Genomic DNA, 27,382 nt, shown 5'->3' on the forward strand with positions numbered 1-27,382 from the left:
TTTCACGTAAAACAAAAAACTGGAAATTTCCTCTCGGTAACAATGGCCCCGATCGGGGCTACCAACCCCGATAGTGGTTAGCCTATTTTCCAAATTTTTGCTACGATTTCGTCGACAAATTGCATTGTAACTTATTCTTTATATTTGCTCATTCAAACTCGTTTATATGAGCGTGTACTCCACACTCCCTAACCCATATTATAACGGTCAAACTCGCTACCATTTTTGGCAAAATCCCGATTGCATTCAAATGATACGGTGATTTAACTTAAATCACCAACACATTGTGTTGATCAGTAATTTTAGTAGACTGTTGTAGACTTGTAGCTCGTTGTTGCGAGATTTCCGTTCCTGATTTCAGTTATGGTCAACCACATTCAAACACCAGGGTTATGAATATCAGGATATTAGACTAAAACCTTGCTATTAAACTGTGGATGCTGCATTCTCTTAACCTGTAAGTGAGGGTAAGGGATGGTGGCGGTAGAGTGAGGATGACAGTGGCGTTGGAGAGGACAGACCATTCAGGCGTTGGTTAGAAGTGAAAACTTTCGGACAGTAATTTGCAATGTGTTGACGTGTCTGAGAATGGGATACGATACTGTGTGATTGGAATTAAGAGTCCGAGTAACATATTTGATCATTATCTGTAGTGTATTTTCATGTGAAGAATCGAACGAAGGTCACAGATGTCCGAGAAATGCATTACTGAACATGTCTTCTAAACACCACATACGAATAAATTCTAAAATCTTTCTTTCTTATGCCTCCATTTTTCTACATTTCCTTCATGTTCAGATAAGCCATATTGGAAACAATCTAACCTTGTGCTCTTCTTTTTCTACTCAATGCATTGCAGAAAGGATCAATTGCCTTCTGGTGCAATATCGGGAGTGAGGTAATGGTGTTCTCATTCAGATATCAGACAAAGGGGGTGTTCCAATTTGAACACAACATTGCACCATTTATCGGCATATTTTTTATCATTAGTCATCGAGAACTAGTCTCTTTGTGTTGAATCATCACAGGGGTGTTCATCATAGATAAGTCCGTCTCCCTTTTCCTGTCATAAGCGGGTGCCTTTGAAGCATTTGGTGCTGTATTGCATCAATTTATATTTAGATAGATTTATTAAGATAACTACTGGTTTATAACCATTAATAACTGTAAAAAGCTCAAGTCTTTAGTTTGTTTTTCAACTCCTAAGATATTTCATTTCATAGATTCTGATCCCTAGGTAAAACTACATCTGCTTCTGTACAAAAAAATGGAAAAATAATGTCTTAGAAACTAGAGATGAGCAATTGTTGTTGGGTAGTTTGCTGTTGATGTTCAACTAATGATGAGTATCTACAGCTCGCCAAAGATGCAATCAATGCGGTTTCCAAGTCCTTAGCCACATGCTTTTGGATCATAGAGATGATGTACTCCAACAAACTTGAATCACAAGGCACAGTGATTGGCCCGGAAGCAGCTATGCCGAATTCTTCCTCTGCCATTCTTAATAGTTCTCTGAAAGTATCAGTCTTTAGATACGTCAACGGAATCATGAATCGTCTTCCATCAGTTGTGTATACAACAAAGTGACCTTCATCGGTCACCGGTCTCGACCAGGAAACCCTCTTCCTGCTGGCAATCGCTATTCTTTGCCATTTCTTTGCCATCTTGATGAGCTTCTTTGTACTAATCATTTTTGTAAAATTTTATTTTGCGACAAAGAGAGAAACTTCCAAATAATAGAATGAATGGAAAATTGTTGAGATTAAGTGAGTTGTGAAATTTGGATAAAAGGGTTGTAGGCTTTATAGCTCCAAGCTGAAAACATGTAACTTTAATGTAACAACCTTGTTGTCCTACTTCGGAAGCAGACCCATGTGGATGTTCATTTCATCATTTGGAATCATTCACTTGGGTTTGGAGTTTTCCTACAACTGGCAATGCTTCCTTGCTGTCTGAACTGCAATTACGACACGCCACCTAATAAAAACTGTGACAATGCAGCAGCCCGGGACATTCGATAATAAACCTGACCAAACTGACGGGACCTAACTAACCACACCTGAGACTGGATTAGACCTGAACATATCACTTTACAATAATCCCATCAAGAACTGCATTAATGTTTTTCTCGACCCCGGATCAGTGGACCACAGGGACCCTTATCCAACCTTACAGATTGAGTGGCGCTGAAGGAACCTGAAGATAGGGTTGATATAATATAGTGACACCTTTCGCATCTACATGGGTCCGGATTTAGATGACTACTCCCTTTCAAATGTTCAATTCAGGCAACCAGAAACCAAACATTTCCACCAGCTTTGTCTACTTCTTTTGGACCTACATTCACATGGTTTTGTACCATAAGAGTTGGAATCGTACAAGAAACATTTAAGGCTTATGTCTTTTGGTGAAATTCTATAAAACCTTAAACCAGTAATCACACTTTCATCAAACTTAAAACAACTTCCCTTATAAAACTTCATATTACAATCCTACGTTTTGTAGTTCGAAACTCAACTCTTTAATATGATTAGTACAAAGAAGCTCATAAAAATGGCAAGGAAGTGGCAGAAGCTAGCAGCTGCCAGCAGGAGGAGAATTTCCTGGCCAAGAACAAATGTCGCTGAAAAAGGTCACTTCTTCATTTACGCCAATGATGGAAAAAGGTTTATGATCCCCTTAGCCTATCTTAAGAATGATATTCTTCAAGAGCTCTTTAGAATGGCAGAAGAAGAGTTTGGGCTAACAAGCAACGGGCCTATTATATTGCCGTGTGATTCAACTTTTATGGAGTATGCCATCTCTATGGTACAGAGACATACGACCGAGGATTTCCAGAAGGCGTTTATCTTGTCCTTGGGTGATTGTTGCTCTTCATCATCGTTGTGCTTGCAGCAAGACCTCTCAAAACAAGCAATTTTAGTGTGTTAGTTTCTAGATAGGCAAGGAAGAAATGTTTATTTTCTTCTTTTATGTAAATGATAGAATAGTATAGATGTAACACAATTTTGATCATAATGAATTGATATAGCATTTGCAGTATAATTTTTCGTGCTTCCTAGAGCGCTAATGACTCGATAGATATCAAAGAACTGAAGGATCTTTACTGTTTCCAGTACTTTAATCAGATTATTATTAGATTATTGTTATAGTTGGGTGATATCATCTTTCTAATTGTGTCATTCAGAGGGTTTAGAATCACTTAGCAGCAGTAGCGAACTTAGCAGGAGGAACCGTCACCCTTACTAATTTTCAAATTTGTCTGTCTTACATCTCTAATTACCTCCCTATTCGGCCCCCCAGACGTAGAATCCGATCTCCGCTACTGACATCTTCCTTAAACATCCCAGGGAAATCATGGAGGTAATTATGGTATTTACGACGGGGACTGAATCCATAGCTCACATACTTTTCGTGTAACTCATGAAGATCTAGCATCTCCCCGTTGTTTTCTTCTGCGTTGAATTTAGGGCTTTCATATTCAATTGATTCATTCATTGCCGTCTGCCGATGTTGCTATTCTAGTGTTGTCAGGATTCTGTTGTTGTTGTTGTTGTTGTTGTTGTTGTTGTTGTTGTTGTTCGTGGTTTATATACACACACAACTTTCCAAATATAAGGTAGGTGTAGCTCTACACTAATCAATCAATCAATCAATCAATATATATATATAAAAGAGGCTTTTTTCAGGCAATTCTAGAGACTCCGAGTCTTTCAAAACACTCTAATTATCTAAAAAAATAACAAACTATTTAAATTAATATAAAATATAAAATCTATCTATCTATTTTTGTGAAACGCTTTCAAGACTCCAAACTTTGTTAACTACATCGATCTAGAAATAAATAAATAACTATAAATAAAGATAATATATACTAATATAATTTCCAAAGCTAGATAAAACGTCAAATAAATTCAAATTCAAATTAAACTAAAAGATAGAGTTTTTGAGAATATTAAATGTGAAAAATAACTCCAAAGCTACCCATATATATATATATAACTAATCTAATACCCTTTCCTAAACCACCATTCGATTTCGAGTTCTATTATTTCACGTAATGTATTTTTTATTTGCTAATAATATTACACATTAATTGATTGTTTGATTCATGTTATTTTTGTACGTGAGTTTAGGGAATTAGGGCCATGTGTTTGTTGTCTTCAGTGTATTTGCATTGTTAATTTCTTCTAATACAATTGATAGTTTAAGAGAGTAATTTTTTTTTTTTGATTGTATACATGTGGAACTAATTTTGTAGTTTGTCAAAAAGGTTTAATATTTTCTTTTTATTTTGATTTTCAGGTTACTTTCACGCATATTCTCCGTCTTATCGTCTATAAAGGTATGCAATCCAAACTTTTGATTTTTTGTTTTGATATTTTCCGATTAGTTTAAAGCATAATCGCTAATTATGATCACATATTTGAAATCATTAAATAAGAAACAAAATTTATTATTGAAGGTACGTCTTCTATAACCTACAACGTTTTAAAATTTTGTTATCTCAAAAGAAATTTATAAATTATTTAAGCTAATGAGATCCAATAGGTCTCCCATAAAATTATGATCATGACAATTTAAAAAAGTATAATTTTGAGGCGGTTTAACTAAAAACGTTGCTATAAAATAATGACATGACAATTTAAACCCAAATACGTTTTTAAGGCGGTTTTACATAATTTTATCGTCAAATTAGATATTTTAATAATTCTAATTGTGTTGTATTTAGATCCATTTAAAAATTATTTTAGCATAAAACCGTCTTACACAAGACTAACTCTAATTTAATATTATGTTTATTATATATTCAATTATGCGCCTCATTAGTTCGGCATACTTCAACTTTCTGTACAAGTATGGGTAACATATGTATACAGTATATATACTTCAATTCTTAGTTACCATTTTTGGAGATTTCTATTTACTTTGTTTCAGCATTTTTTTTTTTGTTCTAGCTATTTGCAGGACGTATGTATTTCAATCTTATAAAAGTGTATTTGGTTTATTTATTTTGGTACAAAAGTGTATTTGGACGACATCAAAGCATATTGATTTGATGAGGAGTCTGGGTTGGTTGACTTTAGATTGAGTATATATACATGCATCTCTTTAGATTGATTCATTCATATCTCAACATTGATTAATTGTCTATTTGCATGTGTGTTTACTAATATGTTGGAGGAACATAATTTCATTGCAATTCTTTTGGGATTTATTATCATGAAGATCCCTATATTCATAGTTATGGAAAGCTAGAATACAAAACTTAAAAAGGTGACTTCTTTTATATGTACAACTTGCAGTATTTCCTTCTTTTCACCCTTATTATTTTTATAAGCATTACAAATATGAGAATATTTTCTGTATGTGAGCAAACCTAACCATATGCTATAAGCGGTGTGTGCCAGATGATTATATAAGTTCTTCACTAATTGCATTTTTTATACACGGGTGAAGTTTGACATATAGGAATCCTTATCATATTATAATTCACATATTCTCATTTATAACGGGTATATATCCATCACAAACTTGCGACGGGTCAAGTACTACTAATGTGTTTAGTTAAGACAAAACATCGTCACAATTAAGACTTGCTAATTATAACTAGGGCACAACTTATATAAATTAAAGCCACATACTGACAAACACGATCATACATATCTAAGATGACAATAAAGACCGTATAATACGGAGCAATATATAACACAATCGTACAAAAGACTAATTGAAATTAGAGAGACTAACTTAAATGAATTCACAATATCGACTACACTTATTTTCAGAGTCATTAATTACTTTACGATAGCAAATTTTACCGTTCTCACATTCAAGAATTTACATATTCTACCACTTCAGTTAAAAATAAAACAATATTTAGAAACCGTGCAACGCACGGGCACAAAATCTAGTAAAATAATATATTTAATGAATAAATAAATACTTTATTTTTATTTATTAATCAATTATGCAAAGGTAATAAACCGCCTTACATCAATTGTGTAAACAACAAAATGACCTTCATCGGTCACTGGTCTCCGCCAAGAAACCCTCATCCTGCTCGCAACTGCCATTCTTTGCCATCTTGATGAGCTTCTTTGTACTAATAGTTTCTTTGTCCTTATTTTGTGAATGCAGGTTGTGATGCCAGACCTCGAGTTATTTACATTATGAGGTGTTGGGAAGAATTTTCTCAATGTTTTAAGCAAATAAACTTCTTGAAAGGCTTTGGAATTGACGGTCAAAAGAAAATAATAGTTTCATATAATTTTAATCTCGATATAAATGTCATTAGCTCTCAAATAAATTTGTGTTAGAATTTACAATACTAAACTACTCTGTACAAATGGCAGAAATCTACTCTAACAACTACTGATGAGCAACTGTTGGTTTGTTCGTAGATGTTCATATGATCGACAACCGACTAAGGATGAGACCAAGGCTTTCTCGAAGTCCTCTGATACATGTCTTTGAATCATGGAAATAGCATACTCCATGAAACTTGAATCATATAGTAAGGAACTAACAAGACAATTGTTTCTTAACTCAAAAAAATTTCATTAATTCTGATCTCTAACCTACATCTGCTCTGTACAAAAGAATTGAAGAAGAACACAATGTTTTAGAAACTAGTAAATGAGAAAATGTTGATTACTTTGCTGTTGATGTTCAACTAATGATGAATATCTACAGCTGGACAAAGAAGCAATCAATGCGGTCTCCAAGTCCTTAGCCACATGCTTTTGGATCATAGAGATGATGTACTCCATCAAACCTGAATCACAAGGCAAGGTAATTGGCCCTGAAGCATCTATGCCGAATTCTTCCTCTGCCATTTTTAGTAGTTCTCTGAAGATATCAGTCTTTAGATATGCCAACGGAATCATGAAGCGTCTTCCATCAGTTGTGTAAACAACAAAATGACCCTCATCGGTCACTGGTTTCGGCCAGGAAACTCTCTTCCTGCTCGCAACTGCCATTCTTTGCCATTTCTTTGCCATCTTAATGAGTTTCTTTGTACTGATCATTTTTGAAGGTTTTAAGAATTAAATGAGAAATCTTTGACAATGAGAAAATGTTGAAACTTATAAAGATGAAGAAGTTGTGTTGTGCTGTGGATTGTGAATAGCTTTGGAGAAATGGTCAAGTTTTATAGCCTCAAATTCAAGACAGATCACTTAAATGTAAACTAACACCTTGTTTTCATTGTTTGGGGGCAATACCATGTGGAAATTTCAGGTGGGTTTGTCTAATTTGGCTTTACATTTAGACCCAAGATGTCTTCTTGGTAATTGATTATAACACCAGTGTGATCAAGTGTTCCAACCTTACAGATTGATAGTATACTGATATCGTGCGCTCTGCCCTACATGACTCAGAAGTTTGATGACTACTTCCTTTCATCAAATGTTCAGTTCAGGACAACCAGAAACCAAACATTTCCACCAGCTTTGTCTAGTTCACTTGTGACCTACATTCACATGGTTTTGCACCAAAGAGTTACAATCTTACAAGAAACATTCAAGTCTCTTGTCTTTTGGTGAAATGCTATAAAACCTTAGTCCCTACTCAGACTTTCATCAAACTTAAAACAACTTTTCTTATAAACATCTTATTACAATCCTACATTTTTTAGTTTAAAACTCAAGTCGTAAATACACTGAAAATATGATTAGTACGAAGAAGCTCATAAAAATGGCGAGGAAATGGCAGAAGCTAGCAGCTGCCAGCAGAAGGAGAATTTCCTGGCCAAGAACAAATGTGGCTGAAAAAGTCCACTTCTTCACTTATGCAAATGATGGAAAAAGGTTTATGATCCCTTTAACCTATCTTAAGAGTGACATTCTTCGAGAACTCTTTAGAATGGCAGAAGAAGAGTTTGGGCTAACGAGTGACGGGCCTATTATATTACCATGTGATTCAACTTTTATGGAGTATGCCATCTCTATGGTACAAAGACATATGACCGAGGATTTCCAGAAGGCGTTTATCTTGTCCTTGAGTGATTGTCGCTCTTCATCATCGATGTGCTTGCAGCAAGAGCTTTCAAAACAACCAGTTTTAGTATGTTAGTTTCTAGATAGGTTAATCTTCTCCTTTTATGTAAATGACAGAATAGTATAGATGTAACACAATTTTGATCATAATCAATTGATATAGCATTTGCAGTATAATTTCTTGTCCTTCCTCGAGCCACGAAGAATCTTTATTGTTTCCATAATTTTAATCAAATGATTATTGTTATAGTTGGGTGATATCAACTTTCCAACTGTGTCATTCAGAGGGTTTAGAAGTTGGATGAATATCAGATGTACAACTATGTCACATAAGAAGTTGGATGTGTTCGCAGCAGCAGTGACGAAGCTAGTAAAAATTTTCTATCTTTCTTTGGTGGCCTTACGTCATTACCCCCCATCCATCCCAAACGTAGAACCCTATCTCCGCTACTGGGAGAAAGATCTATACTTTAACTGGCTTTCGTTGGTTAAATAGTCGATTAATGAGCAAGATTCTGATTTTTCTGTTTCCCTCCTACTGTAAATGTAGAATGTAGCAAAAGCAGGTGGATATATTCAGGATTTTCTATGATCTTGTAGAAAGATGGTATGTGATTTTCTATCATTACAATATTGCAGAAAAAACACAGTCCTGTTTACACTGTCATAAGCAGACGGACGCCTTGGATGCATTTGTTGTTATTGGGATCACATTTCATTTTTTTAAGCTAATGTTCTTTTCTTTTATAAAAATATCAGATTTTTGCATTTGATTAACTTCCTAGATAGTAAAGAGCTAACAACAAGACAATTGTTTCTTAACTCGCAAAAATTTCATTAATTCTGATCTCTAAACCTACATCTGTTCTGTACAAAAGAATTGAAGAAGTATACAATGTTTTAGAAACTAGTAAATGAGAAAATGTTGGTTAGTTTGCTGTTGATGTTCAACTAATGACGAGTATCTACAGCTCGTCAAAGATGCAATCAATGCATTCTCCAAGTCCTTAGCCACATGCTTTTGGATCATAGAAATGATATACTCCATCAAACTTGAATCACAAGGCAAGGTAATTGGCCCTGAAGCATCTATGCCGAATTCTTCCTCTGCCATTCTCAACAGTTCTCTGAAAATATCAGTGTTTAGATACGTCAAGGGAATCATGAAGCGTGTTCCATCAGTTGTGTATACAACAAAATGACCCTCATCAGTCACTGGTTTTTGCCAGGAAACCCTTTTCCTGCTCGCAACTGCCATTCTTTGCCATTTCTTTGCCATCTTGATGAGTTTCTTTGTACTTATCATTTTTTGCTGGTTTTAAGAGAAATATGAGAAGTTGTAATTGTAATTAAGGAGTGAAAAGATGTAGTTGTGTTGTGTTGTGTTTGATTGTGAAAAACTTGAAGAAATGCTCAACTTTTATAGCTTCAAAATGTAGACATATCACTTAAATGCTAACTAATACTTTGTTGTCATTGTTTGGAGGCAAACCATGTGATAATTTCAGGTGGGTATGTCTAATTTGGCTTTCATTTATCAATCAATTTGTAATAATACAAATTAAGTAGACCCAAGATGTCTTCTTGTTGATTGATTATAATCCGCTTGTTATCCACTGGATAAGTTCTTCTATGTACGAAAGTAATGTTCATCTAACATCTTAGCTGTTACCTGTCCCTTTTGTTCCGGCAACCTAATCCAAATAATGTAGAGACTATGTTTGTTAAGCTAAACGACACAGAATCGATTTTCTGTACATGGAAAACTTACTGAACCAACTCGAAAATGTTTACCTTTCTTTTGAAGGGTTCCAAAGTTTCCAACATCTTTATTTTCTACATATCCCATATTTAGACTTGCAGATTAAATTTTCAGTATTGACAGGAAACACGAAACGTCTGTCTGTCCCTTTTAATATTATGAGTTAGCACTTAGTGATGCAGTTCTTTGAGATTCCTTGAGCTCTTTTCATTATGAGGATTTCAGATAGATTTTCTCAATGCCTTCAAGGCAATAAGGCTAGCTCATGTTTGTTATTTACTGTTTTCAGTTATGATTTTGATGTAATATGTGGTGTAGTTCATACTCGAGTCTTAGTCACAGTAAATAAACTTCTTGAAAGACTTTGGAAGTGAGTTTGTCATAAGAGCATAATAATTTCATGTAACTTCAATCTCCATAGAAATGTCATTAGCTCTTAAAAAACATGTGCTACAATTTACAATACTAACTACTCTGTACAAATGATCTAAATCTACTCTAACAACTAGTGATGAGCAACTGTTGGTTTGTTCGTAGATGTTCATATGATCGACAAGCGACTAAAGATGAAACCAAGGTTTTTTCTACATCCTCTGATACATGTCTTTGAATCATTGACATAGCATACTCCATGAAACTTGAATCACAAGGCAATGTAATCGGCCCTGAACTCGTCATTCCAAACTCTTCCTCAGCCAATCGTAAGAGCTCCCTTACAATCTCGCTGTTCAAATACGTCAATGGAATCATAAACCGTCTTCCATCCGTTGTGTAGATGACAAAGTAACCCTCTTTGGCAACAGGTCTTGACCAGGTAATCCTCTTCTGGCTAGCAATTGCTAGTCTTTGCCATTTTTTCGCCATCTTAATAAGTTTCTTCGTGCTAATCATTTTGAAGGTTTTAAGAAAGCAAAGAATGTGTTTTTTTTCTTAGTGAAGAAATTAGTTGAAGAGTATTTGAATTTGGATGCTTTGAGACTTGAGAATGGTCAGGTTTTATAGCTTCATACTAAGGACATGTCACTTCAATGTGGCAAGGTAGTTCCTGTAGTTAGGAGGCAAACCATGTGAGTATTATAGGTGGGGATATCAGATATAATTTTCGACAACCGAATCATTTTGGATGATCTCAAAACATGTAGGCCACAGATGTATCTTAAGATTATTATTGATCAAATGCTTTGGCCTGTCACTTTGCTTGACTGATCATGCCATAATTTCAATTGAGTATACGTCTCGCCAGCATTGCTGTCCATTTGTCTGAACTCTGAAATTTATGACAATTTGAACATTTAGAGCTGACTATACATATAGAAATTGACAGGTTGTTTGTTGAGTTTGGAAAATTATACAGAAGTTACTGATAAAATTATTTTGCATTTCCTATACGATGGAAGTTACAGTCAATCAATGCAATTCTCGACAAAATTGTTACTGTGGGCTTCCAAGAATAGTTTAGTTGTGTTTCAACCACGAGGTTAAGGCTGCACGCATGCATCAAACTCTATTATCCCACTATAAGCAGAAGGTTTTGTAAGGATTGGTATACGATGTACTGACTGTACTAGTATCCGAACAAGCTAACACTAAATCTTTTACAGCACCAGAGGACTTATGTTATGTTTCATTGAAATTCCACAGTGATGTTCTGTGGTACTTTTTATCACTGTTTTGGAAGTATAAACATGTCATAGACACAAACTGAGAACTTGCTGGTGGTGATTTCCATTTGTAGAGAATAATCAGAAAAAGTTTTATGCTCTGTTGATGCTTTTCAATTTATGTTCAAACAATATTGCATCAATTCTCGGAACAATTTACATTACCCTGTCATAAGAAGGATCTTTGAGGTACTGTTTCTGTATTGTGTATTATCCCACAAGAGTAAAAGACTATATTTGTAATTTCTGCATTTTAATTAATAAAAAGTTAAAAGCAAGGACATGATGCTACCAAGAAAACTGCTGTTCAAACTTAAATCTCATTAATTCTGATTTCTAGGTAAGACTACATCTGTTCTGTACAAAATAATGAAAAATTAATGTCTTAGAAACTAGAGATAAGCAAATGTTGGTTTGTTTCCTCTTGATGTCCAACTACTGAGAATCTACAGTTGGCTAAAGATGCAATTAAAGCGATTTCCAAGTCCTTAGACACATGATTCCGGATCATAGAAATGATGTACTCCATGAAACTCGAATCACAAGGCAAGGTAATTGGCCCAGAAGCGTCTATGCCGAATTCTTCCTCTGCCATCCTCAATAGTTCTCTGAAAATATACGTATTTAGATACATCAAGGGAATCATGAACCGTCTTCCATCAGTAGTGTAAACAACAAAATGACCTTCATCAGTCACTGGTCTTGACCAGGAAACCCGCTTCCTGCTGGCAATCGCTATTCTTTGCCACTTCTTTGCCATCTTGACGAGTTTCTTTGTACTGATCATTTTTACTGATTTTAAGCGAAAAATATGAGAAAGTATTGTAATTAAGAAGTGTAAAGATGAACAAGTTGTGTTGTGTTTGATTATGAAAAAACATGGAGAAATAGTCAAGTTTTATAGGTTCAAACTGAAGACAGATCAGTTTAATGCTAACTAACACCTTTGTTTTCAATGTTTGGTGGCAAAACCATGTGGGAATTTCAGGTGGGTTTGTCTAATTTAGATTTACAAGTTATTATGTAGATCTAAGATGTCTTCTTGATGACTAATTTCAAGCACCTTTCATTGTTTATCCATTAGATTTGTTCTTATATTGTATGAAAGTAATGTACAACTAATTCGCCTTTGTTCGTTTTGGATAATATGAAAGAGTTCATCCAACATCTCAGCTGTTACCTGTCAGTTCTGTTCCTGTAAGCTAATCCAAATAATGAAGAGACTGTCTGTTAAGCTAAACGACGGAGAACTGATTTTCTGTATATTAAAGAATTATTGAACCAAGCTAACTAGACAATGTTTACCCTTGTTTATTTTACTGTAGTGACAGAATACACAAAGCGGCGATCTAGACTGACTGTCCTCTTAATATAGTGAACTAGCAGTTGGCTGATACTACCTCTCAAACAGTTTTCACTGCAGGTTATTTGAAAGCAGTTTTTGAGGCAATGAGGCTTACTGTTGCTGTTTATTCAGTTCTACTTTTATGTTGTGAGAATGACAGTATATGGTGTGTTTCATTCCGATTTCATAAATCATATTCCTCCATTGCAATCATTTGTTTACCTTTGACCTCTCACAAAGAATAAAAAAAGTAAATTCGTTATTTTTTTTGTCCTGTCATGTAACTATTGTTAAAATTAAACTTCTCGAAAGGCAATCGACACAGTCCTGACTCCTGAGACAATGAAGGAAAGAAAGATTCAAAGAGACATTGCTAATATTCTACAAGAGAGTAACAATTTAATTGAACTTTAATTTCGATAGAAATTTAATTAGCTCCCAAGTAAACTTGTTCTACAATCTAAAATGCTAAAAATCTGTACAAATGACTAAACTTTTGCTCTAAAAACCAGTGATGAGCAACTGTTGGTTCATCCCTTGATGTTCATATGATCTACAGGTGACTAAGGATGAAACAAATGCTCTCTCCACATCCTCTGAAGCATGTCTTTGAATCATAGAGATAGCGTACTCCATGAAACTTGAATCACAAGTCAAGGTAATCGGCCCTGAACTTGTCATCCCAAACTCTTCCTCAGCCAATCTCAAGAGCTCCTTTACAATCTCGTTGTTCAAATACATCAATGGAATCATAAACCGTCTTCCATCCGTTGTGTAGACAGCAAAGTAACCCTCCTTTGCAACGGGTCTTGACCAGGAAATTCTCTTCCTGCTAGCAATTGCCAGTCTTTGCCATTTTTTCGCCATCTTAATAAGTTTCTTTGTACTAATCATTTTGTGGGTTTCAACTGGTGATGAATGTATAGAATGTTTTTTTGTTCTTGGATAAGAAATTACTTGAAGTGTGTTTGGATTTGATGCTTGAGACTTGAGGAGGATCAGGTTTTATACCTTCATGCTAAGGACAAGTCACTTCAATGTTGCCTGTTTTTTCCTGAAGTTTTGAGACAAAACCATGTGAGGTTTACAGATGGGGCTATCAGATATAAATTTTCGACAACCGTATCAATTTGGACGATCTCAAAACATGTATGTAGCCCAAAGATGTTTCTTGATTACTGTTATTATTATTGATTAAATGTTTTAGCCTGTCACTTTGCTTGACTGATATTACCATAATTTCAATCGAATGAGTAATGTTTATGTGACGTCTCGCCAGCAAGGTTGTCCTTCTGTCTGAACTCTGAAATACATGACAGCTTGATCAGGATCTGACTGGTATAGAATATGACAGGTTATTATTTGGATTTGGTAATGATGGGAGTTAAAACAAATTTACTTTTCAACTTATTTTGCATTTCATGAACTAACAGTTGATAAACTCAATTTCCGACAAAAATACAACTCTCGGAATCCGAGAATAGTCTATGTGTTTCCACCAGAAAGTTGAGACTGCATTACTGCATACATCCGAGCCTATGGATATTAATTTCCGACAATAAATACAACTCAAATCACTAAGACACCAATAGACCCCACATAAGACCACCAAGAGTGAATTGGTGTTTCCACATAAGACACCAATACAACTCTGGGAATCCGAGAATAGTCTGTGTGTTTCCACCAGGAGTGAATTGATGTTTTTCTGATTTGTTTTTACCTCTAATTCACTCTTTGACCAACCTTACTTTACACACCAATAGACCCCACATAAGACCACCTATCATCACCGTATTAGTAACCCCTGAAAAGCTTGTACTCTCATCTGTTGGGAAATTAGCGCCAATCTCCCACGCGCAACGGAAGTAACTAATTGACAATTAAACCGTAAAAGTAAATAAATGTAAGCAATATTAAGATGAGACGATATTTTAGGGTCAAACCCTGGGCAAAACCTTCCAAAACGGAAGTAAAACCCACTAGCCAAATCGACTAGAATCCACTATAATAATATAGTACCAGTACAACGTAACCGTCCCGAATTAAATATCAATTCGAAACCCACAATAATATAAGATAACAACCTCTAACCCTCCACTAATATTAGTCAATGCAACTAATATTACCCCTAGAGTAACCTCCTAAATTATTGTATAAAAACACCTGTTATACTGCCTCTCACCCCCAAACCCCCGACTTGCTCTCTATCAAGCTAAGTCACCTTGTTTGATTACATTTTGTGAGATATTGTTGTGTTGTTTTCCAAATGAAAACCATCCTTTATATAGGAAAGCCTATGGAACAAATTCCATGTACTAACATCTTTATAAAGACATTAGTCCCCCTTGTCCATAGCTAATACAATGAATCAAATGTAATTCATTGAACTCCACCATGTACATTGTAACTTTGTAATGTATGTATATGTAACATCTTGTAACATTGAACAACACTTGTGTTGGACAATTGGGTGTTACTCAACAAATCTCCCCCCCCCCCAACACAAGAGACAACCACCGAGGAATCAACCATTGGCCTTTTGAAATTACCAGCTGCACACCCGAGTTAGTATCCGGTCATCACCCCTAACTCAATATCACGGCCAATGCACCGTGTACAGCCTAAACCCAGTCAATGACGTTACTTGACTCCGGAGATAAACCTCTTGCTCTCCATCTTTCGACCAGCAGGAATTTTACCTTTGCGCCCGTCTGTAACCTGAAAACAATCTACCTTCGTCGCCTCTTCCACGAACGAAACACGTGCACGATTTTTCCGTTTCCAGCCATCCTGTGAGGTTTTTACTGCATATGCATCCAAACGGTATAAACCACGACGTAGCTCCCCCTTCATGAGGACCATAGAACCCTTAGTCACTTTCATTACTCCCCCATGAGCTTTACACCCATAACCCTCGGAGTCTAGTTGACTAAGTGAAATTAAATTCTGCCGCAACTTTGGAATATAGGCAACCTTGTCCAAAGTGTGCACCACCCCATTTGACATTTTGATTTTCACCACCCCAATACCCATGACATCAACTATTGAGTTATCAGCCAAACTCAATTTTCTAGCCACGCCTTCTTGGAGCTCCTCAAAACTATCCTTCCGGGTGGAAATGTGGTTGACACAACTAGAATCTAATATCCATTCTTCCTTGGAACACATGTCGTTTACATGCGTGACCACAAATATGTCACTACCATCGGTAAGGAAACAACCACTACTTCCTTCACCGGCAACCAAGTTGGTGTCGCCCTTGTTTTCTTCATTCTCGCATTTCTTAGGACAGAACCGCCTAATATGCCCAAGGTCACCACACTTGAAACACTTCACATCATTATTCCTAGAAGCATTCCTGGACCGAGACCTGTCATGCTTCGATCCATCCTCCCTGTTAAACGATCGACCTCTCCCATTCCGAGCAATCGCAATCGTACCCTTGCATCGTCGCTCCGTATCCGACCTTGTCCTTCTTCCTCGCATCAAAGGTCAATAAAGCTGTCTGTGCTTGCTCCATTGTGATGGTGTCTTTCCCACACAGAATAGTATCCACATAAGTCTCATATGTGTCCGGGAGAGAATTGAGGAGTAATAACGCCTTATCTTCCTCCTCAAGCTTTACTTCGATCTTCTTCAACTCGTCTAACAGTCCATTGAACAAATTCACATGTCCAATTAAATTTTCATCCTCGTCCATCCTCAACCGATATAATCGTCGCTTCAAAAGCAACTTATTGGTCAAACTCTTTGCCATGTAGAGCTTCTCCAACTTTTCCTATATCACCGATGGAGAGTCATTATCAAGAACACAATTAATGACTGAATCTGAGATGCACAACCTAATAGTACTTGCACACTTGGTGCAAACCTCTTCCCAGTTGTCATCACTCATCTTCTCCGGCTTACCATCATCTCCTTTCAAGGCTCTAGCCAAGCCCAGATGTACCAGGAGATCCTTCATCTTTCTTTGCCAAAGGGTGAAGCTACTTTTACCATCAAATTTTGGTACTGCAAATTGAGACCCCATATTTGACATCCTTGTTAATTAAACCAGCCACCAGACCGAGCCTAGTGGCTCTGATACCACTGTTGGGAAATTAGCGCCAATCTCCCACGCGCAACGGAAGTAACTAATTGACAATTAAACCGTAAAAGTAAATAAATGTAAGCAATATTAAGATGAGACGATATTTTAGGGTCAAACCCTGGGCAAAACCTTCCAAAACGGAAGTAAAACCCACTAGCCAAATCGACTAGAATCCACTATAATAATATAGTACCAGTACAACGTAACCGTCCCAAATTAAATATCAATTCGAAACTCACAATAATATAAGATAACAACCTCTAGCCCTCCAGTAATATTAGTCAATGCAACTAATATTACCCCTAGAGTAACCTCCTAAATTATTGTATAAAAACACCCGTTATACTGCCTCTCACCCCCAAACCCCCGACTTGCTCTCTATCAAGCTAAGTCACCTTGTTTGATTACATTTTGTGAGATATTGTTATGTTGTTTTCCAAATGAAAACCATCCTTTATATAGGAAAGCCTATGGAACAAATTTCATGTACTAACATCTTCATAAAGACATTAATCCCCCTTGTCCATAGCTAATACAATGAATCAAATGTAATTCATTGAACTCCACCATGTACATTGTAACTTTGTAATGTATGTACATGTAACATCTTGTAACATTAAACAACACTTGTGTTGGACAATTGGGTGTTACCCAACACCATCTTTCCAAAGAATCTAAGAACACCTCAAATCGACCTCGTTTGCTACCTCAAATATCGACTTAAAATCACCCGATTGCAAGTGGTTAAACTCTAGCCAAAATGTCGTGTTTTTCCAAAAAAAATTTATTAAAGGTTGTGTTTCACAAACTTTTTTTTAAAGGTGGTGTTTGGAAAAAAAAAAAATTTTAAAGGTTGTGTTTGACAAAAAAACCCTTTTTTTTCAAGTTGTAGTACAAACAAGGGCTGAAATGAGAAGGGTAATTTGAGAAAAAGCGTACTGTAATGAGTAAAATGTGTAATGCAAAAATTAACCCTCTATTAAAATTGGGGAGACATCTATAAATATGCAATCTAAAATTTAATACTCATGACTAAAAACCATAACAAAAAAACCATATAGTCTGTGGTATTACTTTAGATAAATAGATATAGATATACTATAAATGAGTCAGTTGTATAATACTTTCGTACAAGTAGATATAGGAGCCTATAAATGCAAAAAGAGTTAAGAGAGTAGAAATGTAAAGCAATATAAGAAGTTTAAGGTGATTAATCCAATTATTAGTGTAGTTTTCGTACAAATATATTTAAGTATACTTTAATAGACTAATAGGTAAAATCCAACTCCTCTTACCGTAAAAAACAAGAGGGACTAAACCCAATAACTCATTTGAGAGTCGAACAATCTAACTATTAGAGAATATATTATCATATTAGGAAAGATATTATTATGTATCATAATAATATCCTATAGAATATTTAGGAATATGCTTGGAGTATCCTCCAAGACGGTCTACTATATATTGTAACCGATTTCATTAATAATAATCAAGTCATTCAGTTATATCTCCCCTCTTATTATCAAGTCATTCAGTTATTCTCTAATACTAACCCTAAACTCTTTACTATGGCCGCCCCCCTATTCTCCCCCAGATTTAGAAGCTTTCAAACACCTTGATACTCATCAGAAATTTAATTATTTTGATATTATGGCGATGCGATCCCTGATGAAATCAGATGATGCTGATCTTGTTTACACCATCTCGGAAAATTATCAACTCATTGCCCTTCATAATCTGCAACAGGGGAAGATTTGGTCCGGTCGATTCGCTCGATGTGCTGACTCACTCTCCAAAAAAGCTCAAACCAATCTAGTAAGCTCTGCAGCAAATAAGAACTACGGCTTTAAGGTAATTTTTTTTATGAACTAACGAATTTGATGAATGAGTCCTTAACTGTAAACTTTGATAATTGAGGTCCTTAACTGGAAAAAAAAGGTTAGTTTAGGTCCTTCTCTTGGTGTTATTAACTCTTTATTATTGTATGCAATGACTAAGATTGACTGAAATTTATTGTTTTTGTTTTAGGCTACTGAGAAGATGGATTGTTGTGAAATACTTTCAACCAAGTTCACCAAATTCGAGATGGAGTTGAAAGAACAACACATCCCTCCGAACACTGAAAGTTATGTAGTTAATCGGTCTGATGAGAAAACCCCTTTCGTACCACCGAAAAAAATTCACGGGTCGAAAACGCACGGCTTAAATCCGTGCAACAAAAAAATGCAGGGGTTTAAAACGCACGGCTTAAACCTCATTTTAGCATAAGATGATAATTTTGCCAAAAACTTCATACAACAATAAATTTTAACCCTCTATTTCAACCTTCTTTCTCATAATTTCATCCAATCACATAAAATAACACAATAAAAATAATAATATAACGAATAAAAAACAACTATTCTCATTGTGACTCTCATCATATTTGGATGAGTTTCTCAAAAAATAGATAAAAACATTTTGTTGTTGTGGGGGATCTCTTTGTTGTTGTGGACAACAACAACAATAACAATAATCGTAGCAAAATATTAATAAAAGTAACAATATTCGTGGCAAAATACAAATATACGTATTGACTAGTATAACTTTTTTTTTTTCTAACGAGGCTCTTTTGTCCCCAGTGCGATTGCAAATCCGGACTTGTATAATATTAACAACGATACAATATATCTAACCCCGTAAATTTCACGGGTAATAGAATGTAACACCTCAAAAATTAGAGTCAACTTTAAAATACGTGGAAAATATTTCTCTAAAATAAAATTTTAGAAAGAAAGGAGAATATTTGTAATGCAGATTTCAAATTTGAATAGTAAAGAAAGTGATATGTCGATTTGAGAATCGAATAGAAAACCGATAATAATAACTTGAAACGGAAAAAGGAAAGAAAACAAAGAATGTGTGATAACTATACTTTCGAATATATACTAACATGTATATAAAACGTTACTTCAAAGTGAAGTACTCGGGAGTTAAGTTACATACTTAATGGTAGTATCGTATCGTATCGTTACTAAAACTGACTCGAATACGGTTAAAACTAGCCTACCCCATTAAGCGTAATTAGCCAGTTCTTCTACATCATTCTAACAGGAAGATAAAAAAAACAAAAAAAAAAATAGAAAGTGTGGAAAGGGGAGATAACCGGGAAGGTGAACAAGAGGAAAAACCTTGTTCATCATCTTATTCAATCAATTTCTTTACCCATTCTCTTAAACAATGATAAGTAATCATAAACCCTTAATCTAGTATTAATAATTTAGGTTAATTCTTACAAATTAAAGCTTATTATGTTAACATAAGGTGGATTTAACCTAAAAAGGGAGGATTAGACAAAGGTATAAGACGGTCTTAACAAATAATTACAAATTTATTTCAAGGGTTAATTTTATTTATCTTTGACTAGATGAAGATTGTTGGGTATGATAAGTTTCTGATTTTGGTAGTTTTGTTTATTCTTCATCTGAACCGAATCATTTGTTTACGTTTGTGATTGTTTGTGTTGTAATATAGAGATTAATTGAGCTATGCAATTTTAACTTGATTTTTTCTATTTATTGAGGTGAGTATTTTACAGAGTAGTCCGACGATATTAGTACATGGTTCTATTTCGGGGTCATGATAAGGTCTCAGCTTGGATGGGATTATTTGTTCGTATAATATTAGAATAATGGTGTTTAACTAGTAGAATAATGAATTGGTTTATAGAGGAATCAATAATCAAGTTCAGTAGTCGAGTTTATTAGTGATTTTGGCTCATCATTATTTATTGGAGACTAATTCAAGTTTGAAAATTTAAAGATGATTTCATCTCGGCCTTAAGACAGTTTGACCATATTTATTAATTGAGGTTGTTTGTTTAAGTCCTAACTAGTATTGGTGCCCGGCTTTGCCCGGGCTACCTCTACTTAGCATTAATTTTTTTTTCATTAAATAAAATTACTTAAAGTTGCATAACCCATAAATTTATCAATTATTTTTCTATGACATGTCCTAAAATTACTATGAAATAAAATTTGAGACAAATTCACTACTCCCACTATTAATATTTTACTCTTATTAATGAAATAATAGTAATAGCATTTCACTACTTTCGCTCAATCATTGTTACTTTCACTACTCCCGCCGTAATTATTATTACTGTCACTACTGCCGCATTAATATTGGTAATTTCACTGCCCCGCCGTAATTATTGTTACTTTCAATATTGCCGTATTAATATTATTATTTCACTACTCCCGTTTTTGTTTCTACCACTTTCACTAATCTTGCTGATAATATTGTTACTTTTATTATTCAAATGAGTGATTACTATCATATAACTATATCCAATGTTACTACAATTCTTTTCTTTACTGACGAAATTACTCTTACTACTTAGGCATGCAATTTGAAGAGGATTATATATTTATATAAATCAATATATCTATCTATATTAATAAAGGAAGCTTTTTTCGAGCAATTATAGAGAGTCCAATTTTTACGAACTACCTAATATTTAAAAAAAATAAAATAACCACAGTCCCAATGAAAGTTGGTATTCTCGGACGTCCGGTATTCTCATGCTACTGGCTAGAATTCACGTAGAGATATGTACTACGTATCTTATATTATTAACACTAGACTTCCAAGACTCCTCAGTTCTTAATGAACAATTTTAGTCGTAATAAGACTCTAACTATTTGCGTATATAAATATGGCTTTTAACAGTAAAAAAAACCTAAATTTTCAAGCATAGATTCCTCTGAATTTCCCCTTCCCTTCTGATATTTATTGTGTACACAATTTTTATATGTCTCATTATTTTAGCGGTGTTTACTTGCTAACGTAATTTTTTTTTTGTGCAGTGTAATATTGTCTGATATTATATAAAATTTAGCATACTTGAGGTAATCGTTTTTCCTATTTCAATATGGCAAATACTTCTTAAAACTGTTTCAGGGAAGTGTTAGTATTAGATTTTATTAGGAGACCGTCTCTCCAACGACCTATTATTTAGTATTTGTGTGCAGATATTGTAGCTGTGCAGTAAGCCCGTAAGCATGAAGATTAATCGCGATGAACCAACACGTAAGCTTCCTTTGCCTACCATCAACGAACCAATATATTAGGTTTTCCCATGTACGTTTCATAGCTTGATGGTGCTATATATGCAAGGACTTTGGTGTTTGTTCAATGCTGCTTTTGAGGAATACAAGGAGTCGTTTGGTTGATCAAGGAACTTAATTTTCCTAGGAACTTCAATTTCATGGGAATTAAGTTCTTGCATTCAATTCCGGTGAATTTGACAAAAGTGTTTGGTTGCTCATCTAGGAATTAAATTCCATGGGAACTTCCAATGACCAAGGGGGGAGTAGGTAAGCCAATTCCTACATCATGTAGGCATTGGAAATTCCTAGGAACTTCTAATTCCCCCATTTTCCAAAAAATATGGCAACCAAACAACCCCTGTTTTTGCAATTCATGTGATTTTCCAATGCCCAAGTTTTAGTTTTCTTTTTTTCATGTTCATTCATTATATCATGTTTTTCTATTTTATTATTTTGATAAAATACAATGTATTGTTTTATAGTTTGATGTTGTTACATATCTAATACTCCCTCCGTCCCGGTCATTTGTTGTTCTTTGGTTTTGGCACAAAGACCAAGGAAAGGGGGAGGGGGCCAATTACTAAATGACAAGTGGAATAAGTTGGGTGTGAATGATCAAATTACTCATCAAATCCATTCTTAAAATAGAAAGGACAACAAATGACTGAGACACCCTAAAATGGAAAAGGACAACAAATGACTGGGACGGAGGGAGTATGTTTTTATTAGAGAATATTAGAATAGAATATTAGATAGGATAGAATATTAGGAAATATATTATTAAGTGGAAAGATAATATTATGGTTATCATAATATACTATGTTAGCCACAATATACATAATTTTACATTTCGGATTGTATTACGTTCCTAATAGTGTAATATTTTCAGAAATTGGATGACAATTTGACCACATCGGTATATATTTTCCTTTACAATTTTTTTTTCCAGCTTGCGTCCATGTATGTCTGCGAACAACTAATTCTACTACGGTACGGAGTATTATAATGCGAAAGCAATCGATTTAAAAAAATATAAAAATAGTACACTTTGAACAAAATGAGAACTCAATTGTTGTATTCTTAGGAGTTAAATCCACACTTCCCAACCCACCCACAAACTCCTTAAATAATAATTTGGGTTTGATGTATATCACACAAGTTTAGCGCAAAAGAGAGTGTACAATATGGTTGTCCGGAAGTGTTGTGTTGCAATTTTTATCCATGATCATTCCTTTCTCTCCGTTATTTTGTGCAAAACGAATCCTAAGGTTTAATGAAAGAGTTGAAAGATCATTCATGATTTATATGGTGCGCGTAAGAGTTAAAATAATATTAAAAATTACATTAATAAATACGACTTATTAGAGTTCTATATGTTCAAAAAAATTCTAAAATCTATCAACATATTGTATTAGTTAAAAAAAAATCTAAAATCCATCAACATATTGTATGTCTTATTATTGTTTATATAGTCAAACAACGCTCCCATAATTAAAGATAAGCTAATATTTACAAATATATTTAGAAAAAATATGGTAATAAAGGGTGTGAAACCAATTTAACCACACAACTCTAATGTGCCTAATAGTGTTAAAACATAAAACGCAAAGATAAGTTATGCAAGTACTATGAATTTGTTAAGAAACTTATATATAATAGTGAATCTAGAGCAGATTTTAAATTGTAAGTATATATAAGTCTTCGAATACAAAATATACATAAGCCTTTGAATAAAAAATACGATAACACGAGTATATGTACCTATTTATCTATCTATATATTTAGGGGACTTTTTTTATTGAGCGATTACAAATAGTACAAGTTTTAGAAAACACTTCGAACACTATTAGATTCAATTTGAGAACGACTTAAGACTTAGAAAAGTATTACTCCCTCTATCCCGGTCAATTGTTGTCCTTTGATTTTGGCACAAAGACCAAGAAAATTAAATTTAAGGGGTCCAAATATTAGATGACAAGTGGGATAAATTGGGTGTGAATAATCAAATTGCTTATCAAATCCAATCCTAAAACAAATGACAATAATTGACCGAGACACCCAAAATAAAATAAGGATAACAGATGATCGGAACAGAGGAAGTACAAGATAAAATTTTAAATGAAATTACGTCATTATCTTAGGATTATATACTACATTAGGGCACAACTTCAATTCATATCGTTGTCAAAAAAAACTGCAATTCATAGACCAAATTAAATAAGGACTCCAATGCCTAATGAAGGACTTAACTACCCAATTCATACGTTCACTATGCAAGCTACTAATCTCTAATTAAAAAATTATAAGATATTAAAGAGATCTTATTAGAAAACCTTATTTATCACTAAAGCGTTCATGAGCACAAATTCTCATATGTACTTCTAGAATCAACTATTCTCTTACGGGCAAAGGAAACTTACGTGTTAACAGAAATTAAATAATGAACCAACTATTCATTATTTTTAACAGAAATTCTTATTTTAGATGGATGTATCTTCGTCTTAAGCTTAGGATGGGACAAGTAGAAAAAGATAGATGAGACAAAAGTAAATTCCCGTGTTTATAATAAACAGTTACACTATACATTTATACATATACGTATATCAATACAAGCAAAGTAGTATATAGTTGCGACCATGAAAACACTTTTTGGTTACTATATTATACATAACAGAGCAATTACAAATAGGCCCGTGTATCGCACGGGCATTAAATCTAGTATATATATAAAAGAGGCTTTTTTCTGGCAATTCTAGAAACTCCAACTTTTTAAAATTACCTAATTAATTTTTATTTAAGATAATATTATGTATAATTATCCAATATTTATGCAAATTCTATCTACGTTTTATTAATTTTTATTTAATAATTATCCCAATATTTATGCAAATTCTATCTACATACGGTTTTATTAATTTTTATTTAAAATAATCTATCTATATTATTAAAGGAAGTTTAGTAAAAGACTAAAAATTAATTAAATGAATTTTAAAACAGAAAAATAATAAAGGATAGTATCAAAAGTCATCAAGATTAGACACTGCTTCCAAACTTTTCTATCTTAAAAATTAAAATTTTTAAAAAACAAGAGAGTTTTATTGCTCTTCAAACAAGTCACTACCTATATATAAACCCGATTCGTAAATATCGACGACGTTTTAGTAAATATCGACGACGTTTTCATTGCAAAAGACGTCCACTACCCCTACTCTCTCACTAACAAACTAACTATGCTCTCTAATTCAAAAAACTCAAACAATAAAAAATCAATCCACCAATTAACCACCACCACCAACGCTCCCCAACACTACACCACCACACCATCATGCTTTGCCGCGCCGCCTTGCACAAGACACCACCACCACCAACACTCAACAAAAAATCTATGGTGAACCATGAATTTTGGACGTTCGGCCATGGAGGAACGATGGTTTTGGCCGTTTGCCCATGGACAAACGTTGGGTTTGGTCGTTTGCCCATGGTTAATTTTTTTTTTTTTTTTTTTAAATTTTTTTTTTTAAAAAAAAAAAAAAAAAAAAAAAAAAAATTCTCCGTGGCCAAACGTGGAAATCCAACGTTTGGTCCGTGGTGAACGTGGATTTCCATTGTTTGGACCATGGTGAATGTTCATTTCCAACGTTTGGACCATGGGCTGAACGTTGGTTTTCAACTTTGGTCCATGGTTCAACTTTCGAGGGACAAATTTCAGATATACGCAGAAAATCGCAATGTTTGCTATTACTAAGTTAATACGTGACGTAAATCAATTATCGAACGCAAAAAAAAAAAATTAACCAAATAATGAAGCGATTAAGTTGTTTAAGTACCAGTGATTCGGGATTAGTCATGTTGTTAATTGTTGTTGTTTTTTTTTTTTTTTTTTAATTTAGTTGATTTTTAGTTGAATTTGAGAGGAAATGTTTTAGAGAGATAAAATGTTGGAAGAGTAGAAGGGTAGTTGTCGTCTTTTTTTTGAAAAACGTCGTCGATATTTACTAAAACGTCGTCGATATAAATCAACCCCCTATATAAAGAAGGTTTATATATGTACAAATCACTTACCAAGTTGATTCTATTCTCTATTGCTTTTATGTTTTTCTCTTATAAGACCTTACGTTATTTTAATCATGTCTTTTACAATACTACTGTCGTAGTCTATTTGCACGTTGCTTCTTTTTTATTCACCATCCATTCATCATATTCATTTATTGTTTTCTGTTCGCTTATTTGTAGGTCCTTGATTTTAATGATCTTTTCCCGAAGGTCGTAACGATGGATCAGTATGACTCTATGAGATGAAGGTATATGTGATACTGTTACGTTGTAAAGCAGCACAAAAGAGAAAAACATTTGTGGCATGCAAATAATGATGCAATGGAGATAGCAAAAACACAAAATATGACGTAAAATCTCTAACAAAGTTATAATCGTGGTATGTATCGTGATTCTGTAAGACTTCTTTACTAAAAATTAACCAGATATTTCAGATCCAACTCCCACATACCCTATATTATATATAGGAGTACTCCGTATAAGCTAAGCAATTTAACAGTAATTTGGTATCTAACTCTTATTATTTTTCTCTAAAATTCTAGAGTTACATAAAATAGGGGCCTTTTGTGTTTGGTATCAAGTATTTTTACTTAGTTTGATTCATTTACAAGTTTATTTTTTTTAACTTACGTCAAAATATTATTAATATTGTTATCATGGACTCCGTATTATATAATGATCTTTTTATTGTATACTCTATGAGCAATTATACTCTACGTATAGTTTATGGGATCATGAGACGAGATTAAGTTTATTATACGGGCTAATGAGTTTTTAGTAATGGATAATTAAAATAAGAAAAATACTTATAGTTGTTTTTAAATAGTCATTACAATTTAATCACTGCTTAGTCTTTGATATAAATTATAATTGAAACATAATATATTATGACACAGGGACATAATTGTGGTAAGTGATTTTGCTTGACGGTGAATAAGCTTTGAAAAATCCAAGTATGAACATATATAGTAGGTAACTTTTTTTTTCTTACTTAATGTGAGAAATTTTCGTTACGTATGAGTTTGATAATATTAGTTTATCTTCTGGTGGTAGATTATTGCCTAATAAGTTGTACACAAGCTTGCACATGCGCTATTCCTTGGTATTGTAAGGTTATTAGCATTTGAGAAGTCCGAGTCATGTCAAAATATCTTTCATTTTTAAGAGAGTTGTTAAAAGATGGATGTAAGAATATATTGAATCCCTTGGTACGCCAACTCCTTTTTATATGGAATTCATATTTGCAATTTGCACAAACTCTATCATATGGGTGATGTCTTCCAACGGACGGCGGCAGATTTCGTCGGTAACCGTTTCAAGCAACCAATCAACAACTCTATCACCGCCAGACGCAACAACAGCCACCCTCCTCGCAACATTG

The 27,382-nt window shown here is 34.2% G+C and overlaps 8 protein-coding genes across 8 annotated transcripts; 2 read left to right on the top strand and 6 right to left on the bottom strand.

The window, feature by feature from the left end:
- Positions 1-990: 990 nt before the first annotated feature.
- On the bottom strand, positions 991-1,691 carry LOC141649828 (auxin-responsive protein SAUR68-like). The gene is made up of 2 exons (XM_074458502.1): positions 1,355-1,691; positions 991-1,097 (listed from the first exon to the last, which is right to left on the bottom strand). The coding sequence occupies exons 1-2, from the start codon at positions 1,689-1,691 to the stop codon at positions 991-993; spliced, it is 444 nt and encodes a 147-aa protein (XP_074314603.1).
- Positions 1,692-2,553: 862 nt separating this feature from the next.
- On the top strand, positions 2,554-2,931 carry LOC141649829 (auxin-responsive protein SAUR67-like). Its single transcript, XM_074458503.1, has one exon. The coding sequence runs from the start codon at positions 2,554-2,556 to the stop codon at positions 2,929-2,931; it is 378 nt and encodes a 125-aa protein (XP_074314604.1).
- Positions 2,932-6,632: 3,701 nt separating this feature from the next.
- Positions 6,633-7,031, bottom strand: LOC141649830 (auxin-responsive protein SAUR64-like). Its single transcript, XM_074458504.1, has one exon. The coding sequence runs from the start codon at positions 7,029-7,031 to the stop codon at positions 6,633-6,635; it is 399 nt and encodes a 132-aa protein (XP_074314605.1).
- Positions 7,032-7,698: 667 nt separating this feature from the next.
- On the top strand, positions 7,699-8,592 carry LOC141649832 (auxin-responsive protein SAUR64-like). The gene is made up of 3 exons (XM_074458506.1): positions 7,699-8,067; positions 8,251-8,370; positions 8,551-8,592. The coding sequence occupies exons 1-3, from the start codon at positions 7,699-7,701 to the stop codon at positions 8,590-8,592; spliced, it is 531 nt and encodes a 176-aa protein (XP_074314607.1).
- Positions 8,593-8,907: 315 nt separating this feature from the next.
- LOC141649833 (auxin-responsive protein SAUR66-like) lies at positions 8,908-9,306 on the bottom strand. The gene has a single exon (XM_074458507.1). It carries the CDS (start codon positions 9,304-9,306, stop codon positions 8,908-8,910), a length of 399 nt encoding a protein of 132 aa, XP_074314608.1.
- Positions 9,307-10,260: 954 nt separating this feature from the next.
- LOC141649834 (auxin-responsive protein SAUR62-like) lies at positions 10,261-10,626 on the bottom strand. Its single transcript, XM_074458508.1, has one exon. The coding sequence runs from the start codon at positions 10,624-10,626 to the stop codon at positions 10,261-10,263; it is 366 nt and encodes a 121-aa protein (XP_074314609.1).
- Positions 10,627-11,681: 1,055 nt separating this feature from the next.
- Positions 11,682-12,272, bottom strand: LOC141646359 (auxin-responsive protein SAUR66-like). Its single transcript, XM_074454269.1, has one exon. It carries the CDS (start codon positions 12,208-12,210, stop codon positions 11,809-11,811), a length of 402 nt encoding a protein of 133 aa, XP_074310370.1. The 5' UTR covers positions 12,211-12,272; the 3' UTR covers positions 11,682-11,808.
- Positions 12,273-13,269: 997 nt separating this feature from the next.
- LOC141649835 (auxin-responsive protein SAUR62-like) lies at positions 13,270-13,635 on the bottom strand. The gene has a single exon (XM_074458509.1). The coding sequence runs from the start codon at positions 13,633-13,635 to the stop codon at positions 13,270-13,272; it is 366 nt and encodes a 121-aa protein (XP_074314610.1).
- Positions 13,636-27,382: the final 13,747 nt, after the last annotated feature.

This window comes from Silene latifolia, chromosome 3 (assembly GCF_048544455.1).
Source record: "Silene latifolia isolate original U9 population chromosome 3, ASM4854445v1, whole genome shotgun sequence".
Taxonomy (NCBI): domain Eukaryota; kingdom Viridiplantae; phylum Streptophyta; class Magnoliopsida; order Caryophyllales; family Caryophyllaceae; genus Silene; species Silene latifolia.